We start from the raw sequence: 24,298 nt of genomic DNA, 5'->3' as shown, positions 1-24,298 counted from the left end.
ATTCCTTATGAATTAGATAGGCATTAGCCAAATTTAGTTTTAGAAAGTACAAATACCTTTGCCTGTCATCTGTATGTTAACTTTAACTATGGCTCCCTTTATTATACAGATTCTTAATTTAGATGTCACCAAATTAGTCAATTTTTACTTCATGGCTTATACTTTTGAAATTTTGCTTAAAATAAGCTATTGCTCCCCACCCCATATCACAGAGACTTTCTCTTACATTATCTTCTATTAGATTTCTAATTTTGCATTTAGGTTTTTAATCCATCTGGAGCCTAACTTTATATATAGTTTTAGGAGGGATCCAGTTTTATTTTTTATTCTTAGAGTGAGCCAGTTTTTCTAGTGCCAGCTATTAGTAGTACTTCCTCATTGATTTGCAGAGCCATCTCTTCTGTACGTTAACTTCCTCTTTAAACATGCTCTCTATCCTGTTCTGCTGGTTTAATATTATCTATATGTATATAATATATATATATATAATACATAATTTTAAGAATTTGTGTGTATATATACACACATACATATAAGACCCTTTCATAAGGTGGCTCTATACACACACACACACACACACATACATACACACACATACACACACACACACATACACACACACACATACACACACACACACACACATACGAACCTTCTCTCATAAGGTTCTTATTTATTCTTGGTAAAATGATTGCCAGTATATTATAATGTTTGTTGCTATAGTTTTAACTGTGGAATTTTGTGTGTATCCACCTGGGAAACCCTCTGATAATACACTTCCTCTTAAGTAGGCACATGTAGAAACTCTAGAAAAAGTTTAATTCTCATTGAGGTAAAGATGTACTTAACCTATTGCTTTACTATTTGAAGAATTTTCAGATAAAATTCAGAGAAAACATAGGCCTGTTTGATACCATGGAATAAATATTTGAAGTAGACTATCTTTTACACATAAGTTGGAGATGTTATATAGGATGGTTTGAAGGACTAAAAATTAAAAGGAATACTGATAGAAAATTTACTTAACCTTGAAGAGGATAGCAAAAAAAACATGTAACTATAAGAATAAGCATCAATTTGTGGTGCTTTTTGCCTAGCAGTAATGTCTCTTATCCTTAGGAGAAGGTAGAGGAAAATTTGAAATTGATCAGCTTATTTATACTATCCTGCTCTGAAGTTACATACCCATTCCTCTAGCCAAGATAGTGAAGCCAAAAAAATTATCTAAGTTGGACTAATTAATACAAAGGTATAGGTATCTTCCAGTCATCTTGTTGATAGATGTAATATTTCCCAGCAGATTCTATTGCCTCGATAGTAGCCATGAATTTACAATGACAGAATTCAACTCTATAATGAGTACTCAAGTTTAGAGACAGGTAACTAGAAATTGACATACCCAGTAAGCAAAGGGTGAAAGGACTTCTGGACTTTTTAATGGGCACAGGAATGTGAATGAGGGGTGATTTCTGCAGTCAAGGAATCCACAGTCTAGCAGGGGAGACAGGTATTTGACCCAATTCTGACATAATGTGGTAACTGCTATGAAAAGTGGGCATAGGGAGCCAGGTAAGATTTCACAGAGGACAGGACATTTTTGAACAGGAGATGAACTAGGAAGCCAGGAGGGCCAGGTGACAGGTTTGAATAGTACCTTAGGAACAATAAAAAGTTGCCGTAGGTTCCTAAGCAAGGCTGTGGCCTGTTTCAGTGTCTGTGCCAGGACTGGAGTCCAGGAGGCGGAATAAAGAGGAGACTGGGGGTTAAGGAGGCCGGTGTAAGTAATTTGTTAAGGTAATTAGGGAAATTAAATTCATGATAGTGAATAAACGCACAACAGACAAGTTTCCAGGTCACACCCCTGCCAAAAATTAAAATTAAAAGAATTCATGCTCCACTCTCCCTTTCTGGATCACTTCAGTTTAAAGAGGAAAGACGACCCTCTGGATGAGCTCTGCAAAGCTGGGCCTCCACCCGTACATTGGGTACAGGGTGTTGAAACCCATGTAGGCACACAAGCCCAGCAGGCAGAGTCAGAGCATCAGAAACCCTCCAGGGCTGCCACAGCTTAACCAGATCCCATCACTGTCCTCCCACCACCGTTTTTACCCTGGCCTGTGTTTTCAGAGTGCTTTCAGTTATAAGAAGTTCTTAAATAAGAATAAATTATTTATCTATGTTTTTAGTCCCAAGAACTTTGAAGAGAAACAACTTAAGCCAAGCCATAGAAGAGCAATGCACTTAGTGACCCTGAAGTCCCAGTTTTCTCAGTAGAAATTGCTTCCTAACCATTCATATTCCTTGTCTTTCACATCAGCCTTTCTCTGTTTTCATTATATTCTGAGATTCAGATTTTATCAGTTTCTACATATTTTCTAACCTAAAAATGGCCCCTACATGGGACATTTTTGCTGAAGTTAGGTCAGTATTTCAGAGTGTACATCTTGAGAGAAATATAGCCCCAGTCATTTTGATAATTATGATGATAGCCATAATGATCATTTTAACAGAAGCATTTTTTATAGTAATATGATATACCAGGGACTGTTCTAGCATATAGTAACTTAATAACCCTATGAGGTAGCTATAATTCCTTTTTATAGATGAGATGATTAGAACCACAGAGAAGTTATGTGTTCAAGAACACACAGCTAGAAGATTATGGGATCTGGCTTAAACCCCATCAGTCTTGCTCTAAAGTTCATGGTCTTAATCATTAATCTATGTTCTCTCTCTTTTAAAGATAATTTCTGTTACTTTTGACTGCATTGGGTCTTTATTGTGTTGTGCAGGCTTTCTCTAGTTGCTGCAAGCAGGGGCTACTCTCTAGCTACGGTGCCTGGGCTTCTCATTGCTGTGGCTTCTCTCGTTGAAGAGCACAGGCTTCTGGGTGCACGGGATCCAGTAGTTGTGGTACAAGGGGCTCAGCTGCCCCGCGGCATGTAGAATCTTCTTAAACCAGGGATCAAACCCTTGTCCCCTGCATTGGGAGGCGGATTCTTAATCCACTGTGCCACCAGGGAAGTCTTTTTCTCTCTGATACTTTAAATATCCTATGAATTGAAATTTTGGTGCAATAAAACATTAGAAAGTGTCAGCTTTAAAAATGCAAGTTGAACAACCTGGAGAGTGTCTTTTAACTGTCATCTCCCGTGAACTGGCATCTAATTCTAGATGCACGGAGTTGCTCAACTTAGTTATGAAATCTGTCAAGCAACAACCGGAGCTCCGGAGCTGTTGAGGGTGATACAGAAACAAATGTTTCTTCTCTTCATTTCTTTTGTGCTCTGAGAAAGCAGAATCATTAAAATCTTTATGAACATTTGTCAACACTCAGGATGATTTTCTAAGTTTGTCTCTGACACTAGAGTCAGGTGAAATGACTACTGCTATATTGAAGGTGCAGGTTAAGGATATGTGTGTGGTTTCCAGACTGGCCTCTGTGTTCCAGCATTCTTAAGACCTGTCTTTGTCACCTAGGGCAGTTTACCAGTTATGAGCAGTGTGCCTGGGAAACCCATAAATAGGTTAAAAGACAGTTCCTGGAGCTCCATCCTCTCAATAATAACGACGGAGTGTGTTCACTTGTTTTCATGTTGGGTGGAAAGGCCACCAAAACAATGGTGAAAGAGGGGAAGCGGGTGCAGTAAGAATGAGTCCTGTTTTCTCCAAACATAAACATCCATCAGAAGCCACAGGGGAAAAGACATAACATTTCAGTTGCAGACAATAGTCCCTACCATTGGGAACTTGTTATCATCTCACTTTCATAGATCTTCTCGGCCTCCACATTTTTTGGTACAAATTCTTATTTCTCTCATTTTTGCCTTTGAACAGAGCATCTTGGTCCACCATCAGGAACAAACTCTGCCAGGCAAAGCCCAGCCCTGCAGCACAGGCCTGTGGGACAGTCACAGGCCAACCACATACCTGGGGACAGGTAGGGCTGCTCTTCTCGGGTTTTGGTTTTTTTCTCTCCTTGTCTCCCCACTTTTCATTACCTGCCCCCCCACCCCCATCTCCATGCAGTTATGCAGAGGCCAGCCAGTAAGGTCAAGATGAGACCTCCATCCTCCAGGGCCTCTGTCCCTTCCTCCCTCTTCCCAGCCTTGGCCCAGGGTGCAGGGTAAGCATCCATTCTGCTAACAAGTGGGGATTGGAACGATGTGACTGTACTGTCCCCCTACGCTGCTGCCCTTGGTCCTTACAGTTTTGGAAGAGAAGCCTAGACCTACATGGATTACCGTCTCCTCAGACTTACCTGAGAAGTACTTGTGCATTGTTTTTTCCCTCTTTTGTTGAAAATATTAGCCATGAAACAAAAACTCAATTTCCAGAAATTCAGCATCTTCATGGGCGTTGGTGCTGCAGGAGAGCCATTTTTCACTGTGACAAGGTCAGCTTATCTGCCCTCCGGTTCAGTGCCTTGAGCGCAGTTTTCCTTGATGTAAAATGTGCTAAGACACCCTTAAAACAAAACAAAAAAATCCCAGCATGGAGATGTTGATAGACTTTAAGCCATGCTAGAGTTAATAGCCAGTTTTTGCCTGGCGTCTCTCTGCTTCAGACAGTCTGACTTTATAGCAGTTTGTCAGAGGGAGAATGGTAAGGTTCAGCTTTTGAAGGAAACGAAATTGATCTACCTTTATGTTTAGGCTGTTTTTCTTTCTCTCAATTCTAAGAATGACTTGATTTCTCTCTCCCGTAGAAGTGCCACAGAAGGCGAGATTGGAAAAGACGTCTCCATTTCCTACAGACACTCGTGGTCTGACCACAAGCACCTTGCACAGCCTGACACCGCAACAATTTCCGTCGTAGGCAGTCGGCACAATCAGGTAACAGAGATGTCCCCCAGCTGCAGACTGGTCTTTTCTGTTGCTGAGTCACTGACACTGATGAATTTTAATTGAGGATCAGTTCAGATGAATTTGTTCCCAAGTTTGATCATTCCTAAGGACCTACTTTGTGTTTGGCATTCTGTTAGTGTCCACGAGAGAAAGGAAAGAGAGAAAGAGAAGTTTATCGTCTATTGGAGAAATTTGAACCCTTAGCCAAGTACCGAGAAATAGCAGTGTTTTAGCTAATCAAAGTAGGATTGGGGTTTTTTTGTTGTTGTTTTCCTTTTTTTTTTCCCCCCAATTATTTTTATTAGTTGGAGGCTAATTACTTTACAATATTGTAGTGGTTTTTGCCATACATTGACATGAATCAGCCATGGATTTACATGTGTTCCCCATCCTGAACGCCCCTCCCACCTCCCTCCCCATCCCATCCCTCTGGGTCATCCCAGTGCACCAGCCCAGAGCACTTGTCTCATGCATCCAACCTGGGCTGGCGATCTGTTTCACACTTGATAATATACATGCTTTGATGCTGTTCTCTCTGTTGTTTTCTTTTTTCAGAGAAATTAGTCAAAATCTACTTAAAGGAAACACTTTCCAAAATTCTGTTTTCTGGTCTGTTGTTTATTGACCAACTAGTGGAGAAAACATGTAACCTTCAAATTTATTTAGGCTGTATTTATAGAAATCAAGTAGCCCTTCAACCAGTTTACATCCCTTCTTTATAATACAGAAGTGCATATTGATATAATATGGTATCACTTATATGTGGAATCAAAAAATAGATACAAATGAACTTCTTTTCAAAGAAAAAATAGACCCGCAGACATAGAAAACAAACATATGGTTACCAAAGGGGATAGCGGGGCAGAGAGCCGGGGACTAATTTGGAGTTTAAGGTAACATATACATGCTCTTGCCTGGAAAATCCCATGCACGAGGAGCTTGGTAGGCTGCAGTCCACGGGGTCGCGAAGAGTCAGACACGACTGAGCGACTTCGCTTTCACTTTTCACTTTCATGCATTGGAGAAGGAAATGGCAACCCACTCCAGTGTTCTTGCCTGGAGAATCCCAGGGACGGGGGAGCCTGGTGGGCTGCCATCTACGGGGTCGCACAGAGTCGGACACGACTGAAGTGACTTAGCAGCAGCAGCATACATGCTATTACATGTAAAATAGGTAAACAAGGACCTACTGTAGAGCATAGGGAACTATACTCAATGTAATAACCTACAATGGAAAGGAATCTGAGAAGAACAGTTTTACATATGTATGTGTGTATGCATAACTGAATTGCTTTACTGTATACTTGAAACTAACAACATCATAAATTAACTATACTTCAATTTTTTAAAATAAAAGTGCATATTCAGAGTATAAATCATTTCTTCCAGCCATAAAAGTAGTCCTTCTTCAAACTGTAAATAAAGCAGTCCATGCAGACTTGTTTTTCTTACACTTCTTTCTCTAGGGCCTCGGCTGTTACCCAGTGGAGCTGGAGCGGGGCCCCCGAGGCTTTGGATTCAGCCTCAGGGGTGGGAAGGAGTACAACATGGGGCTGTTCATCCTTCGTCTTGCTGAGGATGGTCCTGCCATCAAAGACGGCAGAATTCACGTGAGTAGGCTTCTGTCTGCAACCCTTTTCCAGTCTGGAAACTGCAACCCAGTTTCCAGACTGGAAACTTCTGAAAATAGTTGATTAAAAGGAATGCAGAAACCTCCTGAATCTATGAAGCAAGTCTTTCCATCATTAAAACCTGAAAGGCAGATGCTTGTTGTGATTTCATTTCCTCTTTGCAGGGTGCTCTTCTCTGCAGTTAGGCTGGTTGCACCGGCTTGACTTTGGTAAGAAAAAATCTATTTTACTTACATAGTCAACATTCAAGGGCAAAGGGATTAATAAATAAAGTATATTTTCATCCGGGGAAAGCCAGGATGAAAAAGAATCATCTACTTCTTCCAAGAAACAAGAGTCCCAGGATTTTTTCTTTCTCTCTTAGCTACTTCTAGATGTAGCCAAAAATTGACGAGCATGGCTCTTCTGACCTTTATCATCATTTGTAGGATTCTCTGAAACACTGTACCTTTGTTCATGATATTGCAGGATGGATTGTTTAATGGATCTGCAAAAAGATATTTTCCTTCCTTCTCCAGTTGTTACTTAGAGGAATCTTACATAGAAGATATTTCTGGCCTCAATTTTTAAAGAAATGGTTAATTCATTGGTATTCAGATAGATTATAAGTAAAAATTTTAAAATCTGGACAACCTTCCCCCTACCTATCACCTCATCCATCCTTACACACCCAGAGACTGATTTTATCAGTGTATTACTCTTGAGGGGAACTCTGGTGTTGAAAGCCTTCTGTGACTTCAAGAGCTTTGGACTTCCTCCTTTTACTACCGGTAGGCCTCAGGAAAAGAGGAATTTTTCTTTTCCGTCTTTTTTTTTTTTAAACTAAGTAAGCTAATTAGAAAGGCAAATAACCCTCCCTGGCAGATTATTAGATGGTATATTCTAATAACAATCAGAAAAGTCTTCTGGGTGGTTGTAGTGTTCAGTTATCCATATCGCTGCTCCACTCCCAGGACTCATTTTATAAACATGTATTAAGTGTTTGCTTTACCCAAGAATTTATATATGCTACTCAGTGAGTTAGGAGAAAGAATAATCCCCAAAACAAGATACCGTCCTTTCTCTAAAGGACTAGACTTTTATAAGTTCAAAGAAAGGTGAGTACGAATAGAGAAAATTTCATAGAATAGGTGGCATTGGACAGTGTGAGAGGATTTTAATAGGGAGAGAATAAGAAAACATTCCAGGCTGAAGAAATTAGCAAAAGGAAGGAAGTACATGTCATATACAGGGGACTACAAGTGGTCAAGTTTACCTAGTCTATTTAGAAAATACACAGGGGAGTAGATGAAAATGAGAATATGAAAGTAGAATTAGTCACCAACATGTAGGTCTAAGACACTGGAAAGTCACAGAAGGTTTTTAACACAAGAGTTCCTTTCAGAGAAATACACTGATAAAATCAGTCTCTGGGAGTGTCGGAAGGGTGAGGGGATAGCTTAGCTAAGCTTAGGCGTCCAGTCATGGTGGGAGTGTGGCTTGGATGGTAATACTGCGTTGGCCAGGATGTTCTGGTTTTTCCGTTACATCTCACAGAAAAACCCAAGCAAACTTTCTGGCTGACCCAATACTTTGGATGAAAGTTAATGATGCTTGTGGGATCAACTGTTAATGAAGAAAAGACCAGTTTAGGTGACTGACAAGTATTACATGAGTGAAGGACGAAGGAAAAGAAAGAGGAAAGGATGGCTTAAGAGGCTTCAACCCTATCTGTACTGTAAGACAACCATCAGGGAGGCCAGTGGGAGGAAGGGCTTGGCGAAGACCGATGATGTACTAAGCTGTGGTCATGTTGAAGGACCAGCCGGTTAAGCAGGTGTAAATATTTACCTGGCAATTAGGACAAGAGGTAAAGTCTCAGGTTGTCATTTCCCAGACAGAAGTGATGACTGACACCTTTTCCATGGGTGAGTTCACTAAAGGAGAGGATTTGGAGAGTTGTGGGCTGGGGCAGGACTCTGTATAAGGCCTGTCATTAGTGAACTGGAGAAGGTAGAAAAGACGAGGAGAGTGAGAATGCAGAGCAGCAGAAGCAGAGCTGGAGGGTGCTGACGGCAACGAGAGGGCTGACGGCCAGAGTCTTAGTGTGGCCAAAGCTGAGCGGCTGAGCTGCAGTTCACTTTCTTCTGTGTGTTAGTCACTCAGTCATGTCTGACTCTTTGTAATTCTGCGGACTAATAGCCCACCGGGCCCTTCTGTTCATTGAATTCTCCAGGCAAGAATTCTGGAGTGGGTTGCCATTTCCTTCTTCAGGGGATCTTTCTGACCCAGGAATCAAACCTGGGTCTCCTGCATTGCAAACGCATGCTTTATCATCTTAGCTACTAAGGAAGCCCTAGTATCTCACTTTCTTACAGAGACAGTTTAATAAAGTGGGGAGAACATGGGTTTGGGAATCAGACAGGACAAGGATCAAACTCTAGTTCTGCCACCTTACAGCTGTGCATAGTTGGATAACATCTCTGAAGCTCAGTTTCCTAACCTGCAAAATGTAGCTCTACATGTGAAATACATGGCCCAAGCAAACTTCTTTAAAGTTTTAGTAACAGCAGTTTGAGGCACTGTTTACGGAGATGGCATGTTTATTTCTGGTTTTCTTCATCCTTTTTCTCCTCAACTCCCTGCCTTTTAAAAAATAAGCATTTAGTTGTTTAAATCTGGAGTTAAAAAAAAAAACAAAAACTTCCATTGTATATTATATCACAACCCAATTACACCAACAACTAGGATATAATTGAAATACTGGTTTCAAATATGACCCTCAGATACACCGATCTCACTAAATAAAAGGCAAGCAAGGAGGCCTTCAAGGATTCAAAGTCTACTTCTAAAACATTTTATTATTATTTTTTTAAATGTTATTCTTTATAATGAACAGAAGCTTTAGAATTCTGCAATTAAATCAGCTTTAATATATAAAGCTCTGAAATTTGAAAACAAAAGAAAACAAGCTATTACTGCTATGCCTGGGTTTATTCTGAACTCTAATAAGTCAGCTTTGCAGAGAACTATTTTTCTGGCCACTAAATTATCAAAATCTTGACTTGGTGTAAGGATCACGGGAGCCTTGTTGTAAAGGACAACTTACTCCAGTGACCACTTCCCCAAAGGATGCATGTTTACCTCCAGCTGACACTGGTGCATGGAGCCACCCGGGCATCCTGCCTGCCTTCCCCTCTGGCCTCCCTCCTCTTCCCCTGCATCTTTTCTGTTAGGCTGGCTCTGTGCTTTGTACCCTGTACCTATTATTCCAGTATCTTCAGCACCTGAGGCAGTGCCTTGAGCATTGATAGTAGATGCGCCAGACATATTTGTTGAAAGAATAGAATGCACAGTTTATATTTCTAGATAATGAGAGAATTTCTTTAATATTTAACTCCCAGAACTTATCACTGGGTAGACAGGACTTACACTGTTTGCTTGCTCCTTCATAAAATTTAATAGTGTAATTCCCTAAAACAAGAAAATGTTAACTATTGATACAGATGGAAAGATGTTGAGAGGATCTGTAAATTTTGTGAGTCTTCAGCTGGTCCTTAAACCTTATTAAGATTTAGAGAGAATAAAAAAGGTTCTGGGCTAAGGGAATGAGAAATAACCGAATGGAAAAAGTTCATATTAGGGAATAATGGAAATATTTAACATAGAACAGAAACAGATTTAGATAATATGAATGCTGTCTTCCAGACCACATGTTTTCACTTGTGTTAGTTTTAGTCTCACAGAAATTGTGAGGTAGGTGGCATTACCCCCACTTGCAGATTAAAGCTGAGGCTCAGGGAGGCTCAGTCACAGCCGGGCCTGTGGGCCTCCGTGTCAGGCCACAGCGCGTGTCATTGGACTCAATTTCTTTGGGAGGCATATAGTTTCTTAATGGGTTGCAAGATAGTGTAAGCAATGTGTTAAAAATATTTTGTCATTTTAATACATTTTAGTGGATGTTTTAAAAATTGCAAGACTGCCTTAAGTGGCTTTTTAAAGAACACTTTTTTCCCTAGCCTTCCTAATTTTTTCCTCTCTTCATTTCTCTCTTCTCTCCTTTCCTGTGTCCCCCACAATTATATTTTTCAATAATACAAAAACCTGACCTTGAATTTTTTTTATCAACAGGTGTATTCCTCACTTTTTATATTATCACATTAAAAATTTTTAAGTAGCAAACTTATAAGCATGGTCACATTTCCCTCTCAAAGGTGTGACTTCTATCTTTAGCTTTGTATAGTCCAGTTTAGAACTTCTCCCCCTTGTGAGGGCCTCCTCTCCTTTACCCAAATTTAAACATAGATGACATCTGGTGGCAAAGCTGTTCAATTACAAGTTTTATAGCAGTTTACTTATGCTGAAAGAATAAGGAATACGCAGGTTTGGACAGAGAACTTAAGCCAAAGAATATAATTGAAATTAATTATAACCTCAATCATGTTTTTACAAGATGTACCCAAAGCATGCTCCAAATAGTATCTACTTTTAATTTTCATTTCCCTAAGTATCAGAGGAATTATTTCCCTAATTATCTGGTGCTAATTCATCATCTGTGTTTCCTCATGAAAATGATTTTTCTCTAATCACTTATTAAAGGAAATCTGGGTACTGACTTTTTCACTTATGTACCTATTCTGGATATAAGAATTTTATGAATTATGTTTATTACTTTTCTTCATCCTATTATGCATATTATCATCTTTCTTTGGCTAGCTTTTTTTTTTGGATTTTTTTTTTCTACTTTGTATGTTAAATCCATCTGTCTTGTGAGATCTTCCATTTATCATTTTTTTATAAATTGCAATAAAACTATTCTATAGTCTTATTTGAAAAATTTTTGCATTGTATAGAATGGGCTGCAGTCTATAGTTAAAAATCTTCTTCATCCTAATATACTTTAAATCTTTTGTTTTGAAAACCAAAAAACAAATCACTTGAAAATTAACATTTGTGCTTGTTGTATAATCATGTTTTTATCTCACTAAATCCTCCCCAAAACCCCAGGAGGTAGGTAGGTACAAATGTTATCCCCACCTAACAGAGAGGAAAATGAGACCACTCTGCTAGGACGAGGTGGAGCCACGAGTGAACCACAGACATTATAATGCCTCCAAAACCCAGCTTCTAAGTCACTGTGCTCTGCCCCAGCTGTGGATACAGAGCTGTCCTACCCACCTTTGTTATTTAATCACTGCCTCCTCTTGGTTATTTCTGCATTGTTTTAGTTAGCTCTTGCAAATATTTGAATTGCTTTTTGGAATTTCAGTAATTGTCCATTGTTCAGATTTTCTGTTTTGAGACCAGTAACCTTCAGTTGCTCGTCACCTTGAAATAACACAGTTTAAAATTGACTATATTTTAAAATCATTACCATCATTGTCTTTAAGCGGGTCCTTTGAAAAAGTTATACTTCAGTCATTTGTACTTTTCCTTTTCGATTAACTACAGACATTTCTAGGAAATAGCAATGGTACTGGAGGCATTTTATGCTGATCTGAGCTTTTGTTTTCTAGGGAAATCACTGTACACGGAAGTCATTTAGTGTAAGCCAGCAATTGGTTTTAAATAAGTATTCATATTAGGATGAATTTCTCCAAGCTGAATTTTCTTAGTTTTAATCTAGAAACGTGTCATTTATGTAATGCCTCATATGTGTAGGGCGTAGTGACAACACGAAGGAGTGGGCAGTTCTCCCTGGAGGCCAGGAGAGTCTTCCAAGATGAGAAGCCACCTTCCTAGGTTTCAGGATATTCAGCTAAAGTTGGGAAGCACCCTTCACAGGCAGATTAATCAGAGGTAGCTCTGTGGGACCATGTGGGCCATAGAGTCTTCACCTCTCCCACCACTTAAGCTTTGGTTGAAAACTTGGAATTTGATTCTTGATTTCAAGATGCCCAGATCCTGCTTACTAGTCGTATAAACTTTCATCGTGTAAATAAAACCAGACATTGTCTCTTCCTGTTGCTACCACCTGTCCAACTCCTCAACTCTAGCATTACAGCACCACGCACAAGTTAAGTATTTTACAAACGAGAGCTCTTCAGCAGAGTTGGGTGGCTCTAGGGATGACAGAACAGGAGTGATGGAAGAAATGTCATTTCATTTGTTGTTTCTGTGAATATTTCCTGCCTAGGTTGGTGACCAGATTGTTGAAATCAATGGGGAACCCACACAAGGCATCACACATACTAGAGCAATTGAGCTCATTCAGGCTGGTGGAAATAAAGTTCTTCTTCTCTTGAGGCCAGGAACTGGCTTGATACCTGACCATGGTAAGTAAAGCAGCTCGCCTATATCTGAGAGGGTGTCAGGGAGGGGGCAGCAGAAGGAAAAAAATATCTATTTGGAAGGGACAGACATTTTACTATTAATAGCTAATTCAGAGGTAACTACAAGAACCATCTAAAGTTAGCTACATAGCATAGTTACTATAAATTATAATATTACAAAAGAAGTGACCTCATACAGGACTTTTATTACAACAGAATATATGTTAAGCTACTTTCAACAGAAAACATAGTTGCTTTTGCAGAGAAATGTGCCTGGAGAAAATAAGAACATGAGAGGCAAAGGATTTTAATGTCATGAAAAACATTTGAAATCTCTTCAAATGTTACTTGTTTCCTTATAGTAAGATGAGTTTCTTTCTTAAGGAACAGCGTAAGAACCTTAGGCTTTTCTGGTCATTTGTCAAAAACAAGTTACCTATAGCGCCACCTGGAGACAAAGATTTGGACCTGGGGCCATTTCTGTAGTCCTTTACTGATATTAAACTTCCTTGGATTCACTGTATGTTTCTGAAATATCACAGTACTTGAAAATCACCGTTTTTCAGCTGAGTGCACTAGTTGACAGTACCACACCACTTAGTCCTTACCCCTTCCAGCTTCCTTCCTTCCCCCCGTAGAACCTGTGTGGGTTAAGTGTAGACATGATCTCCTGTAGTCCCCTTCCAGTCTATAATTCTCTGACTGTATTACCTTCCATCATCTGCTTGTAAATCATACATCCCCAGTGACATCTTTGCTAACTGCACTGTGATGTATTTTTTTACACAGTCCTAGGCTTTTTCTCTTCCTTCTTCAGGTTTGGCTCCTTCCGGTCTGTGCTCCTACGTGAAACCTGAGCAACATTAAGGCTTTCAGGGCTTTTCTTGGTCTTTCCTTAAAAAGATTTGGTAAATTTGCATGTCTTGTAAATCACTTCCTTCTTTTTTTTTTTTCTTTTTAATTAAAAATGATGCTATTAAATACATCTACTTCTATCTTCTGCACTTTTCAGTTTCCTTTTGACATTAAATTTAACAGCTTAATGCAACAGAATTATTTACAAATGCCCATGAACTCCATTTTGGTTACCATAGTTTGGTTTCCTTTATTAGTGGATTTTGGCAAATCTTTAAGCTATATCCATCAATAATAGCTAAATTAGTAAGCTGCTTGGATCAGATAATTTGGTCCAATTTTATTAGTTATTTCTTTTAAGCTTTTTATTGGGCTTTAACTACTTAAAAAGAATTTACACATCATATATTATTGCACTTATGAAAAGTAATTAGAAAAATGAGTGCTATTACTTTATATATATATATGAAACAACCTACCTTTCACCCATGTACAAGTACAGTTGTCTGTATACATCTGCCTTTATAGAGAGAGATATAAATATACATGAACTTTATAAAATACTCAGTCTGTTTAAGCAGTCAGTAAAATTCAAATGGCTATCAAAGTTCAAAACTTAATTGTTCCTATTTATAATTCTAGAATTTAATAATGTTCTACTCAAAATCACTTTTTTTAGGTGATTGGGATATTAATAACCCTACATCTTCCAATGTGATTTATGATGAACAGTCACCATGTCACCCATCTTCACACTCTGCTTCCATATTTGAAGAGTCTCATGTGCCAGTAACTGAAGAATCATTGATGAGAGTTCAGATATGTGAAAAGGCAGAAGAATTAAAGGACACTGTGCCTGAAAAGAAAAGCACTTTAAATGAAAATCAGTCTGATATAAAACATAAGTCTCTTCTCCATAAAAATGTGAATAAAAGAGATCCACCCAACAGTCATGGGCATGGTGATAAGAAAAATCTCTTGAAAGCAGAAAATGGCATCACACCAAGAGGCAGGTCTGCTAGTCCCAAGAAGTCAGCCAGTCAATATCCGGAAGAACATGCAGAAAAGATTCCCAGTCCTCTAAAAAATGACCCCAAAAGAAGACCCAGAGATCGCTCACTCAGCCCCAGGAAAGGCGAGAATAAAAGCAGTCAGCTCGGCACCGGGACAGCTTCTGGACAGGATCACTGTGGAAAAAGCAGGGGACGGTCTTCAAGCCCAAAGAAGCAGCAAAAAACCGAAGGCAGCAAAGACCAGTCTAATGCGAGTCGAAGAGCAGGGGGCCATGCTAGCAACAACGCTGAGCATATCTCAGATGCAAAAGAAAGATCAGGTGTTTGGGGGAGAGACACAAATCAGAGTCAGCCTGGAAAAAACAGAACCAGGTCTCCAGAGAAAAAAAGCAAGCGAGTGGATGAAAGGTCTCTTCCATCCAAAAAGACTAACAACATTACTAGTAGGGCAATACCAGAAAATGAAAAAGGCAAAAAAGCAACCTCTGGACAGATGAGTTCTAGTAAAGATAAAACAGGAGAAAATGTCAGAATATCAGAGAAGAAGCTAAAGCAGGAACCTGACGAAAGAATGGTTTTAAGCAAAACAGAAGATCACAAGAGAAAAGAACTTGAGGCGGCTGACAAAAACAAAGAGAGCGGAGGGTTCAAACCTGAAAGTGGTTCTCCCGCTAAGAAAACACCAATAACTCCAGGGCCCTGGAAGGTACCAAGTGCAAGCAGAACCACGGGCACCACTGGTGTGGCTGAGAAGCGGCTGTGACCTTTAGTATAAAACAAAGAAAAACAAGTTGTAATCTTTTCTTACAAAAAAGCAGCATTTCCCCCAACCCCCACCAAAATCTTTTTTTCCAGAAATTCTGAAACACATATAAGGACATTTCAATTTGAGCATCAGGTTACCTAGCTGCATGAAGGGCCTGTAGGATTGCTAAGAGCCCACTGCCCCTCTTTGCGCTCAGGAGGGAGCTGAATCCCAGTGCTCGTCGGACACAGCCCGCTCAGGACACCCGGCTCGTCCTCATGAGTGTCTGAACAAATGACATGTTGACATTCATAACGTGGTTACAACTCATTTTATATTTGTGCCAAGTTATCTACTGTATCATGTCTATTTTATCCTTCTCACTCAGCTATTTCCACAGTAATGAAAAAAGTAGGTTTGGCTCGGAAGTTGATACTCTCAATAGCATGTTGCATGTTTATAGACAGAAATATTGGAGCCCTTGCAGAAGAAGAGATTGTTAACTCATCATTAAAGATGGCAGTTACCTTTCCTAACAGCTACTGATAATGTCCCCATCTAAAAATAAAACTCCCAAATATCACTACTGGAAAGAAAAAAGGAAAATGTAGTCAAATACTGACTTTTCGTATGATTTTGTTTATTGTAATTCGGCTGGATAAGGCATTTCAAATAACTGAGTTCACCTCCTGCTGTGTTATCCAACCCTAATTGATGCAGCATCTCAGATCACCCTTTTATTTGTTACTTTATTATGAAACCACCAAGAGACATGTGGAAATATCACTTACTGCTATTTGAAATTTCTGAAATCCAAATTTGTGCTTCTGGATATTTTGATTGAATTATCAATGCTAAGTCATTTAGTCATTAATACATAATATATATTTGAAGAGAGACTTAAATCACAAAACCAGTTTCACAGTCTGTTGCCAGATGAAGGACCATCTGGCAGCAGCTATATGTTCAGGTGTGTAGAAGCAGAACTTACCTGAGACTCGCTCAGCAACTGAGGACAAACGTGGTGGTAGACATTGCAAGATCTTATTTAATTTCTAGCTATATTAACTTATTTAAAAACAGGAGAGTAAACATCTGCTTAGCTTGTACAAATTTTCAGAATTCTTTTTTAAGGCCTAACTAAAGATGGTTATTGGAAGGTGGTTAACAGTTTTTAGCTCCATAAAACAGATCCGGGTTTTTCAGCCCCCAGAACTAGCAATCGGTAGCTTCTATAAATAAAGGAACATTCTCAGAATAAAACCATTTTCTGGAGTATTTGAACGCTGTTGTTCTGTCACCCTGGGTTCATCTTGTTATTGTGAAACGCATCATGTTCAGGTCCTTCCCTCTCAGAATCTGACTGTGAAATTCTTTAATATAACAACTGAAGCCCCTGTAGATAAGACATCCTTCCCAGAGTGAGATTTTTTGAAACCCCCTTTTCATCCAGAACTATATTTACCCACCTATTGTAACTACTTGAATAGAGACAAATTAGAAGGCTTGATAAATGCTAAGAATTTAGTACCACAGAAATGATTTATTTTCCCTATAGTCCACAATTAGTGATAAAAATCCTATTTTTATTGTTAACTGTGACATAACTTTGATGTCATCTGTTGTCAGTCTGATGTGGCTCTTTCCTCTCTAAGTAACCGGTCACTGTACTGATTCTGTACTGATTTAGCAATGTGGCCTTGGAATGCTAAGCAAAATATGGATGTACTGGTTGTAAATGTTTATATATTGTACAGTACCTTTATATATACACTTGAGGTTCTGATTAGAGAAAGAGATCTGTAAATCGCTCGTTATTTTTTATATAGATATTAAAAAAACAAAAATCAGTTCATGACTTGCATTTCTTTTTACTGTTTTTCTGCTTGTGGAGCTAATTCTCATCATGGTCTGAGTCCTCAGATTTTTATCCCTGCGAGTAACAAACATTCAAAGTCCTACAATCAGGCAGACTCTTACAATGATGACTTTACCTGTATAGCTATACTTTTATCTATAAATACATTTAAAGTTTAAAATTAGTTTGAGTTGAATATCATTATACCTACTTCATACCTTTCATTGTAAGGAAAATAGTTTTGTATAAATAATTTGTTACCCTGCACCCAATCCTTTCTTACACTGTCAGGGAGAGAAAAGTACTTATGTTATTGGAAATTATTAGACATTTCTAATGCATATAGCAATGTAAATCCAGTTACCACAAGATCACAAATGCTATTTCATCAGGCTCTGTGGCATTTCACATTATTTTTAAATCATTTTGTTTATTACAGGTTGTACCTACTTATAGAGTGAAGTGTTCTGACTTGACTTCACTGAAATTCTTGATATGAATAATGCCTAAAACCTAGTTCAAGACCATGGTTAAATGAATACTCTTGAGGAGAAAAATTAATTCCTGAACCTACCATTACATGAACTCATATTGAAAATAAACCCTAAACCTCTGGCTTCCAAGCTCTGTCATGAAGATGTGTGTCTTAGCAAAGCCCACAGAGTGGCACCAAAATCATTTTGTTGTTTTAGTGGACTGACCACAACAGCAAAACTGTTCTGGGATGCTATCACATTGTTTTCCTAGAGAAATCAGAAACAGCCTGTAATATTGTTGTCTTCTAACTCACATCAAATGTTTTGGACCAAGTAGCCTCTGCCCAGAGTCAACTCCTATGTCCAAGACATCTGAAATAGAAAAGCATGTGATTTTTTCTTTCTACGTGAGCACATCTTGATCATTTTCTTTTTTAATAGATGTTTTCATGTAGAAAAAGTCAAATGCTTTTCAACATGGACTAATGAAGAGTTTCATGATTACCGTGTCCAACATTCAAAGAAAATGGGGTTTTAAGAAAGCAAGGAATACCCAAATTAAACTGTGTGACAGTCTTAACTACTGACCTCCACAGAGATGTGCTTAGGCTGAAGTCTGGTCTAGAGTGAGCTCTGAGAACTAAGAAACACTGGTGTAAACAGACTTCAGTCACAAAATGTGATGATTCAGTTTGGCATGAAGAATTCATCAGAGCAACTTCTTACATCATCCTGGCATGCTCCATTGCTGAGAACTGCTTGTACTTTTAAACAATAACAGATTTACTTATTTAGGCAGCTCTTTATTTTTCGTGCTATTAAGGTTTATCAGCAGTACAATGACTGGTTTAAATTGGTCATAATTATGACCATAATTATGACATCAATTCTATAATCTTTGCTTCAGTTAACTGAATTAGTTTTAAGATATTCACTAACTTGGATATGTTTTCACTGTTTCTGTGCAAGTAGAACCTTAAGTGTAAGAGAGGAGTATGAAGGCTTATAAAGAGTAGAATTTATCTGCTAAAGAACTCTGAACCTTTCTCATATATACATTAAAACACAAAAACATAGCCAAGTGCTTTAATTTAGCCTGAACCTATAGTTTTTCAAAGAATTTTGTTGGTATTTGTCTATTATACAATCTTTGTGTTAAGGCCAAGCAAACTATTAGTGAAAACACAAGTCGAGAGGCTTATTTTGTCCTTAATATAAAACAGCAATTGTTACCTTGAGTAATACCTTATTACAGCATATCGGCTCAGGATGTACTGCAGGAAAGGTATGGAATTATTGCACATTTGTGAAATTCAAACTTCATTATTCAAGATGCACACCAATAACTGCAAGAAGCAAAGGATTACTTTAAATGACCAAGCTAGTCAACACCTGTATAGACGAGATTAAGTTTAACGAATATTTTTGTAGTTGTTCAGTCGTGTCTGACTCTGTGAACCTATGGACTGCAGCACGCCAAGCCTCCCTACCCCTCACCATCTCCTGGAGTTTACTTCTTGATAATGAATTTACCTCCTGATAATCCCAAGTCATACACTATATTTGGGGATTTAGACCCATTTGCCCCATTATAGAGTATGTAGATCTAAAAAATTTCTAAAATGAATTTTATTAATTTGAAAGAGAGTTGTTTGTAGAGTGCACAGGTTCGCTTACCTCTAGATGCGTGCTTAGTCATTTTAGTTGTGACCAACCTTTTGTGACCCTATAGACTGTTGTCTACCAAGCTCCTCTGTCCATGGGATTTTCCAGACAAGAATACTAGAGTGGGTTTCCATGCCCTCCTCGAGGGGATTTTCCTGACCCAGGGATCAAACCAACATCTCTTATGTCTCCTGCACTGGCAGGGGGGTTTCTTTACCAGTAGCACCACCTGGGAAGCCCTACCTCTAGATACAATGAACCAAAAATAAAAACACAGACCCACCCATATAACCTTTACTTTGTAGGACATCCTGGTATTTAAAAAATCTTTCTCCTTGTCTCTGAAAGTCAAGAAAACCATACCCCAATTAAGAAAGTATTTGGTTATTCAACTTTTCAAAGTGGTTATATTATACATGAGGCATAATGTACATATTTAGGAAGTTTGAAGTTATACCTCCATGGCAATTTTAGGAGAGAGACTCTTTCCCAAAACAACAAATTATAAAAGTAACTGAACAGGTATTTTTCTTATCCATCTATGGTTATTACTATTTCAATTAAATGTATGAATGGCATAATCTAGTTCTGTTTTTACATCTCGGTTTAATTTCTCAGTAACAGGTAAATGTTAAAGTATCACTCCTTTTGTGGATCAAAAGTCCAAGTTTCTAAAAATTACCATACAGGAATAAATGAAGCACAAAGAGTACAACTCTTCCATCCTAACAAAAAACAAACAAAAACTGCATAAATGGTAAATTACTTGAAGTCTATTCATTCTACACATTTCTATTACATACCTATTATAGGGTCAGGTACTCTCCTGCATTCTGGGGACCTAGGAGTGAAAAACAACAACAAAAAATCCCTGCCTTAAGGAACTCAGAACCGAATGGAGAAGGACAGAAACAAGTGACAAAAGATAAACAAAATAATCAGATTTTGATAAATGCCATGAAGGATGAACAGAGTTGTATAACTGATAACAAGGATAAGATGGGGAACTACTTTAACTAAGAGAAGGTCCTCCTGAGGAACTGACAGCTGAGCAGCCATTTAGGGGAGAACTTAAGAAAGCATATTCGAGGCACAGTCTGAAACAAGAAAGAACTCAGTGTAATGAAGGAACATAGGGAGTGTGATTGTCAGATACTGAGAAGGTGAAGCTGGAAAGGGAGGCAGGCCTGAAATGAAGGGCCTTGAAGGCCAGCATAGGAAAGCCAGGAAGAGTTTCAATAGGACTGATAAAGTCTCCATATTTTTAAGCTCATTCACATGGCTGTAGAGAACCAACTGTAGGAGGCAAGGATGGGAAGGGAACAGTGGGTCAGCATAGTAAACCAGGTGACCACGAAGAAGGCTTAGTCTATTAGCAATGAAAATCAGAATCAACATGACTGGGTGGTAGATTAGATACGAAGGGGAAGAGAGGAACCGAGAATAAACCCTAAGTCTTTGGCTTGAGCAACTGAGTAAACTTTGTCCCATTCACTAAGGTGGGGAAAACATTGACTCTCCCACCTTAGACGACTTAAAAAAAAAGGAAAAATATACGTGAAAAAATGGGGGTTAGGTAATGGATAAGAGACAGTAAGAGGTTAGTGGAATTAAATGAGGTGAGCCCCATGACTACCCCAGATTACTTAAAGGCAGTTCCCAGGCTTCAGTGCAGAAAGGGGAACCCAAACCCAATCAAGCAGTCTTGCTGAGTTAAGGAGGTGAGAGTTAAGAATCTGGGGGGGCCAGAACAGCTAGAATTAGCAGGCAGAGTACCAGAGAGAAGACAGCTGCAAAGAGAGGAGAGAGCTCAAAAAAAATGCTGAGAGTTCAGGTCTCCAGGTGAGCATGCTCAGCACAAGGAAATACTCGACAGGCCAAGGACCACCACAAAGGATCAGGCCAAAAATTCTGAGCTGGGGATAGTGCCTGTTCCTACAGTCAAACTGAGAAAACCCCATCATGGAGAGGGCATCATGTAGCGTGCTCAGAAAGATACTGCATCAGTTGTGGGAAAAAATAGCACCGGGTTTAAGGCTGCCCTGGCCCTCCTAACAAAAGCTTAAAAGCAAGCCTTAAAATGATCAAACTATTTTCGAGTAATTTAACTACATTCTAAAACAAAGCTCAAGAATAAAGAAGGCACACACAGAAAACCCCAACACCCAACAATGTAAAATTCACATCCAATAAGAAATTACTAAGCATGTGAAGAGGCAGGAAAAATGACCCAAAGTGAGAAGAAGAATAAATCAATAAAAAAAAAAAACCACAGAATGACATAGATGATAGCTGTTTTAATGTTCTTATTTACTATTTCTATTATAAATGTTATGAAAACAAGGTAGAGAAAAGAAACAGCATGTTAAAGACCGACATAAAAGATATAAAAAACAAAAAAGTGGTATCAAACTTCTGTAGACAAAATACACCATGTAGGATTAACAGCAAAATTAGAACAGATTATTGAAGTTGAAAGCACAGCAACAGAAACTATCCAAAATTGAAGACAGAAGACTGGGACAATGTATCAGTAAGCTGTAAGACAACTTCAAGCAGCCTGATACATCTGTGAGGTGGAATCTCAGAAGCAGGTGGGAGAATGGGGTGCAGAAATATTTTAATAACACAGCAACCCAGCCTGGTGTTCTGTGATAACCTGGAGGGGTGGGGGGAGGGAAGGGAGTCTCAGGAGGGAAGGGATATACATATATGACTGATTCATGTTGTTATATAGCAGAAACCAACACAAAATTGTAAAGCAATTTTCCACCAATTAAAAAATAAATTTAAAAAAAAAAAACAACTAAAATTTTCCCAAGTTTTATGAAAACTATAAATCAAGAGACCCAATAAGTGCAACAAACCCCAAGCGCGCACACACACACACAAACTATAGCAATACACATTATAACAGCACAAATTCAATGAAAAAGAGAAAACCCTTAGAAGTAGCCAGAGTTTAAAAAAGAGAGAGACGTTATACACAGAACAACAAAGATGAGAATGACAACAGACTTCTTGGCAGAAGCAATGCAACTCAGGAGGCAGTAGAGGAACAACATTTCTAAAACTGGAATTTTATGCCCAGCAAAAATCTTTCAAACATAAAGATTCGAAAATATTTCTCAACAAGGAAGGCCTATATACCTTGCTAAAAAGATTTCAGATTTTTACCTTCAAAGAAATACTAAGCCATTAGCGGATTCTAAATGATGAGACTTGCATTTCAAAAAACACGCATTAGTTTTTGAGATGAATAGGTGGGTATGGGAAAGAGGAATGCCATGTATATTTAAGAGCAGAAAAGCAGAATCCTGTTCAAAAACAGAAGCTATTAACTTAGATGAGGGTGGTAAAAACAGGGATGGAAAAGAATGGACTGATTAGAAAAACATCTAAAAGATAATTGTTCAAAGCCTTGGTGACTGGATGTGAGGTATGAGACAGGCAAGAGTCAAAAATGGTTCCTGGGACTCCCCGGTGGCCCAGTGGTTAGGACTCCACCTTCCAGTGTGCAGGATGCGGTTTTGATCCCTGGTCAGGGAACTAAGATCCCAAATGCCATGGGGCAACTAAGCCCTTGGACTGGAACTACTGAGCCCATGTGCTCATGTGACTGCATGCCAGAACTAGACAGCCTGCCAGCTGCAACCAGAGAAAACCACACGCCGCAAACTAGAGGAAGCTGAAGCAGGGCAATGAAGAGCCTGCATGCCACAGTGAAGACCCAGTGCAGATAAAAAAATGATTTTCAAGTTTCTGACATGAGCAAGTACACATACAGAAAAATTTACCCACCTGAAAAATCACTTAAACCAATTATAAACCATCAAAACCAAAACTGAAACAACTCACAGGAGTAAACAATTCTAAATACTGCATTTAAGCTAAAGAATTCAATGTGTAAAAAATTCAAATAAAATTAGAAGTGTTTTTGTAGGAGAAAAAAGATAAAGTCATCCACTTTCTTCACCTGAAATCTGCACAGAGCCTGCTCAATCCTGGCTTCGAGATAATTGTTCTTGTTCCTTATGACTTCTATGAGTCACCTGTCAAGACACTGAAGTGCCTTTACAGATTAGTTCCTTCCAAAGGTAAATCACTATAAACGGGTTTTACTTTAAAAAAAAAAAATTGTAACTCTCACGCAGTATTTAGAATGGCTGCAAACTTTTGGTAATCCACTTCTAGTTCAGTTATCTTGCCCTCTATGTGTCTATCTTCACAGTTAGGAAATCTGTCAGCAAAATATTTTTAAAGGGTTTTAAATAGTAATTACAAATGTTTATTGTGGATTTACCAAGGGCTAAGTATTTTATGCTAAGTACCTTACATGATAACCTCATTTGACCTTAACAACCCTTTTGGGTAGTTATTATCCCCATTATACAGGTAAGGAAATTGAGGTGCAAAAATGTTAAGTAACTTGCCTTGGACTATGAAGCTAATGAGTAGCAGAGCCAAGGATATAAATCCAGAAAGGTCTGAACTCAATCCCTGGACTCGAGAAATTCATCTTTAAACCTCAAAAATCTTCCTGCCATATGAGGATATGTATATATGATACACTGACTTTGCATGTACATACTTCACATGTAATAATAAAGTTTCTTAATTATTCCCATTCAAATACTCATAAAATCTTATCATTAAGATCTGTGGGCTTTCTATTTGCCTCAAGAGATTCTTCAAAGTGGGTAACTTAATGAGCAGGAATTACATGGAGATTATTAGTTTTCATTAACATATGTGTATGTATGTAAGTGTGACAGGGGATGCTGATAAGAGAACCCAAATCATCAATGGCACAGCTTGGCTCAGTATAGACACTGAAGACCTGAGACTGTACTGAGGGTTAAATACATTCACTGAGTTGCACAACAAACTGAACACTTCCCTTAGTACTGTGATGGGAAACATAGCTCAAACCATTCAAAACAGAAGACATATTGTA

General features: G+C 38.6%; 2 protein-coding genes across 12 annotated transcripts in view; one reads left to right on the top strand and one right to left on the bottom strand.

Annotated features, from left to right (window-relative positions):
* MAGI3 (membrane associated guanylate kinase, WW and PDZ domain containing 3) overlaps positions 1–17,192 on the top strand; it is a 245,380-nt gene extending 228,188 nt beyond the window's left edge. For 3 of the 5 annotated variants that reach the window (XM_043876802.1, XM_043876801.1, XM_043876803.1), the window contains exons 17-21: positions 3,838–3,940; positions 4,709–4,835; positions 6,314–6,457; positions 12,594–12,732; positions 14,264–17,192. In XM_043876802.1, coding sequence (XP_043732737.1) covers positions 3,838–3,940; positions 4,709–4,835; positions 6,314–6,457; positions 12,594–12,732; positions 14,264–15,360 — 1,610 coding nt within the window. In that variant the 3' untranslated portion in view covers positions 15,361–17,192. Of the gene's footprint in view, positions 1–3,837; positions 3,941–4,708; positions 4,836–6,313; positions 6,458–12,593; positions 12,733–13,546; positions 13,638–14,263 lie in introns of all 5 variants that reach the window. The other 2 variants (XM_043876805.1, XM_043876804.1) reach the window with 1 other exon arrangement.
* The window catches only part of PHTF1 (putative homeodomain transcription factor 1), a 77,950-nt gene continuing 68,902 nt past the window's right edge, over positions 15,251–24,298 (bottom strand). For 4 of the 7 annotated variants that reach the window (XR_006335701.1, XR_006335696.1, XR_006335702.1 and 1 more), the window contains 2 exons: positions 18,910–19,022; positions 15,509–15,628 (listed from right to left, as the gene is read on the bottom strand). The gene's annotated coding sequence lies outside the window, so the exon portion shown is untranslated. Of the gene's footprint in view, positions 15,362–15,508; positions 15,629–18,909; positions 19,023–20,212; positions 23,405–24,298 lie in introns of those variants that run through there. The other 3 variants (XR_006335698.1, XR_006335697.1, XR_006335699.1) reach the window with 3 other exon arrangements.

Source organism: Cervus elaphus, chromosome 20 (assembly GCF_910594005.1).
Source record: "Cervus elaphus chromosome 20, mCerEla1.1, whole genome shotgun sequence".
In the NCBI taxonomy this organism is placed as follows: Eukaryota; Metazoa; Chordata; class Mammalia; order Artiodactyla; family Cervidae; genus Cervus; species Cervus elaphus.
The sequence above is the reverse complement of the archived record's forward strand: the minus strand, read 5'-3'. Positions and strand labels throughout refer to the sequence as shown.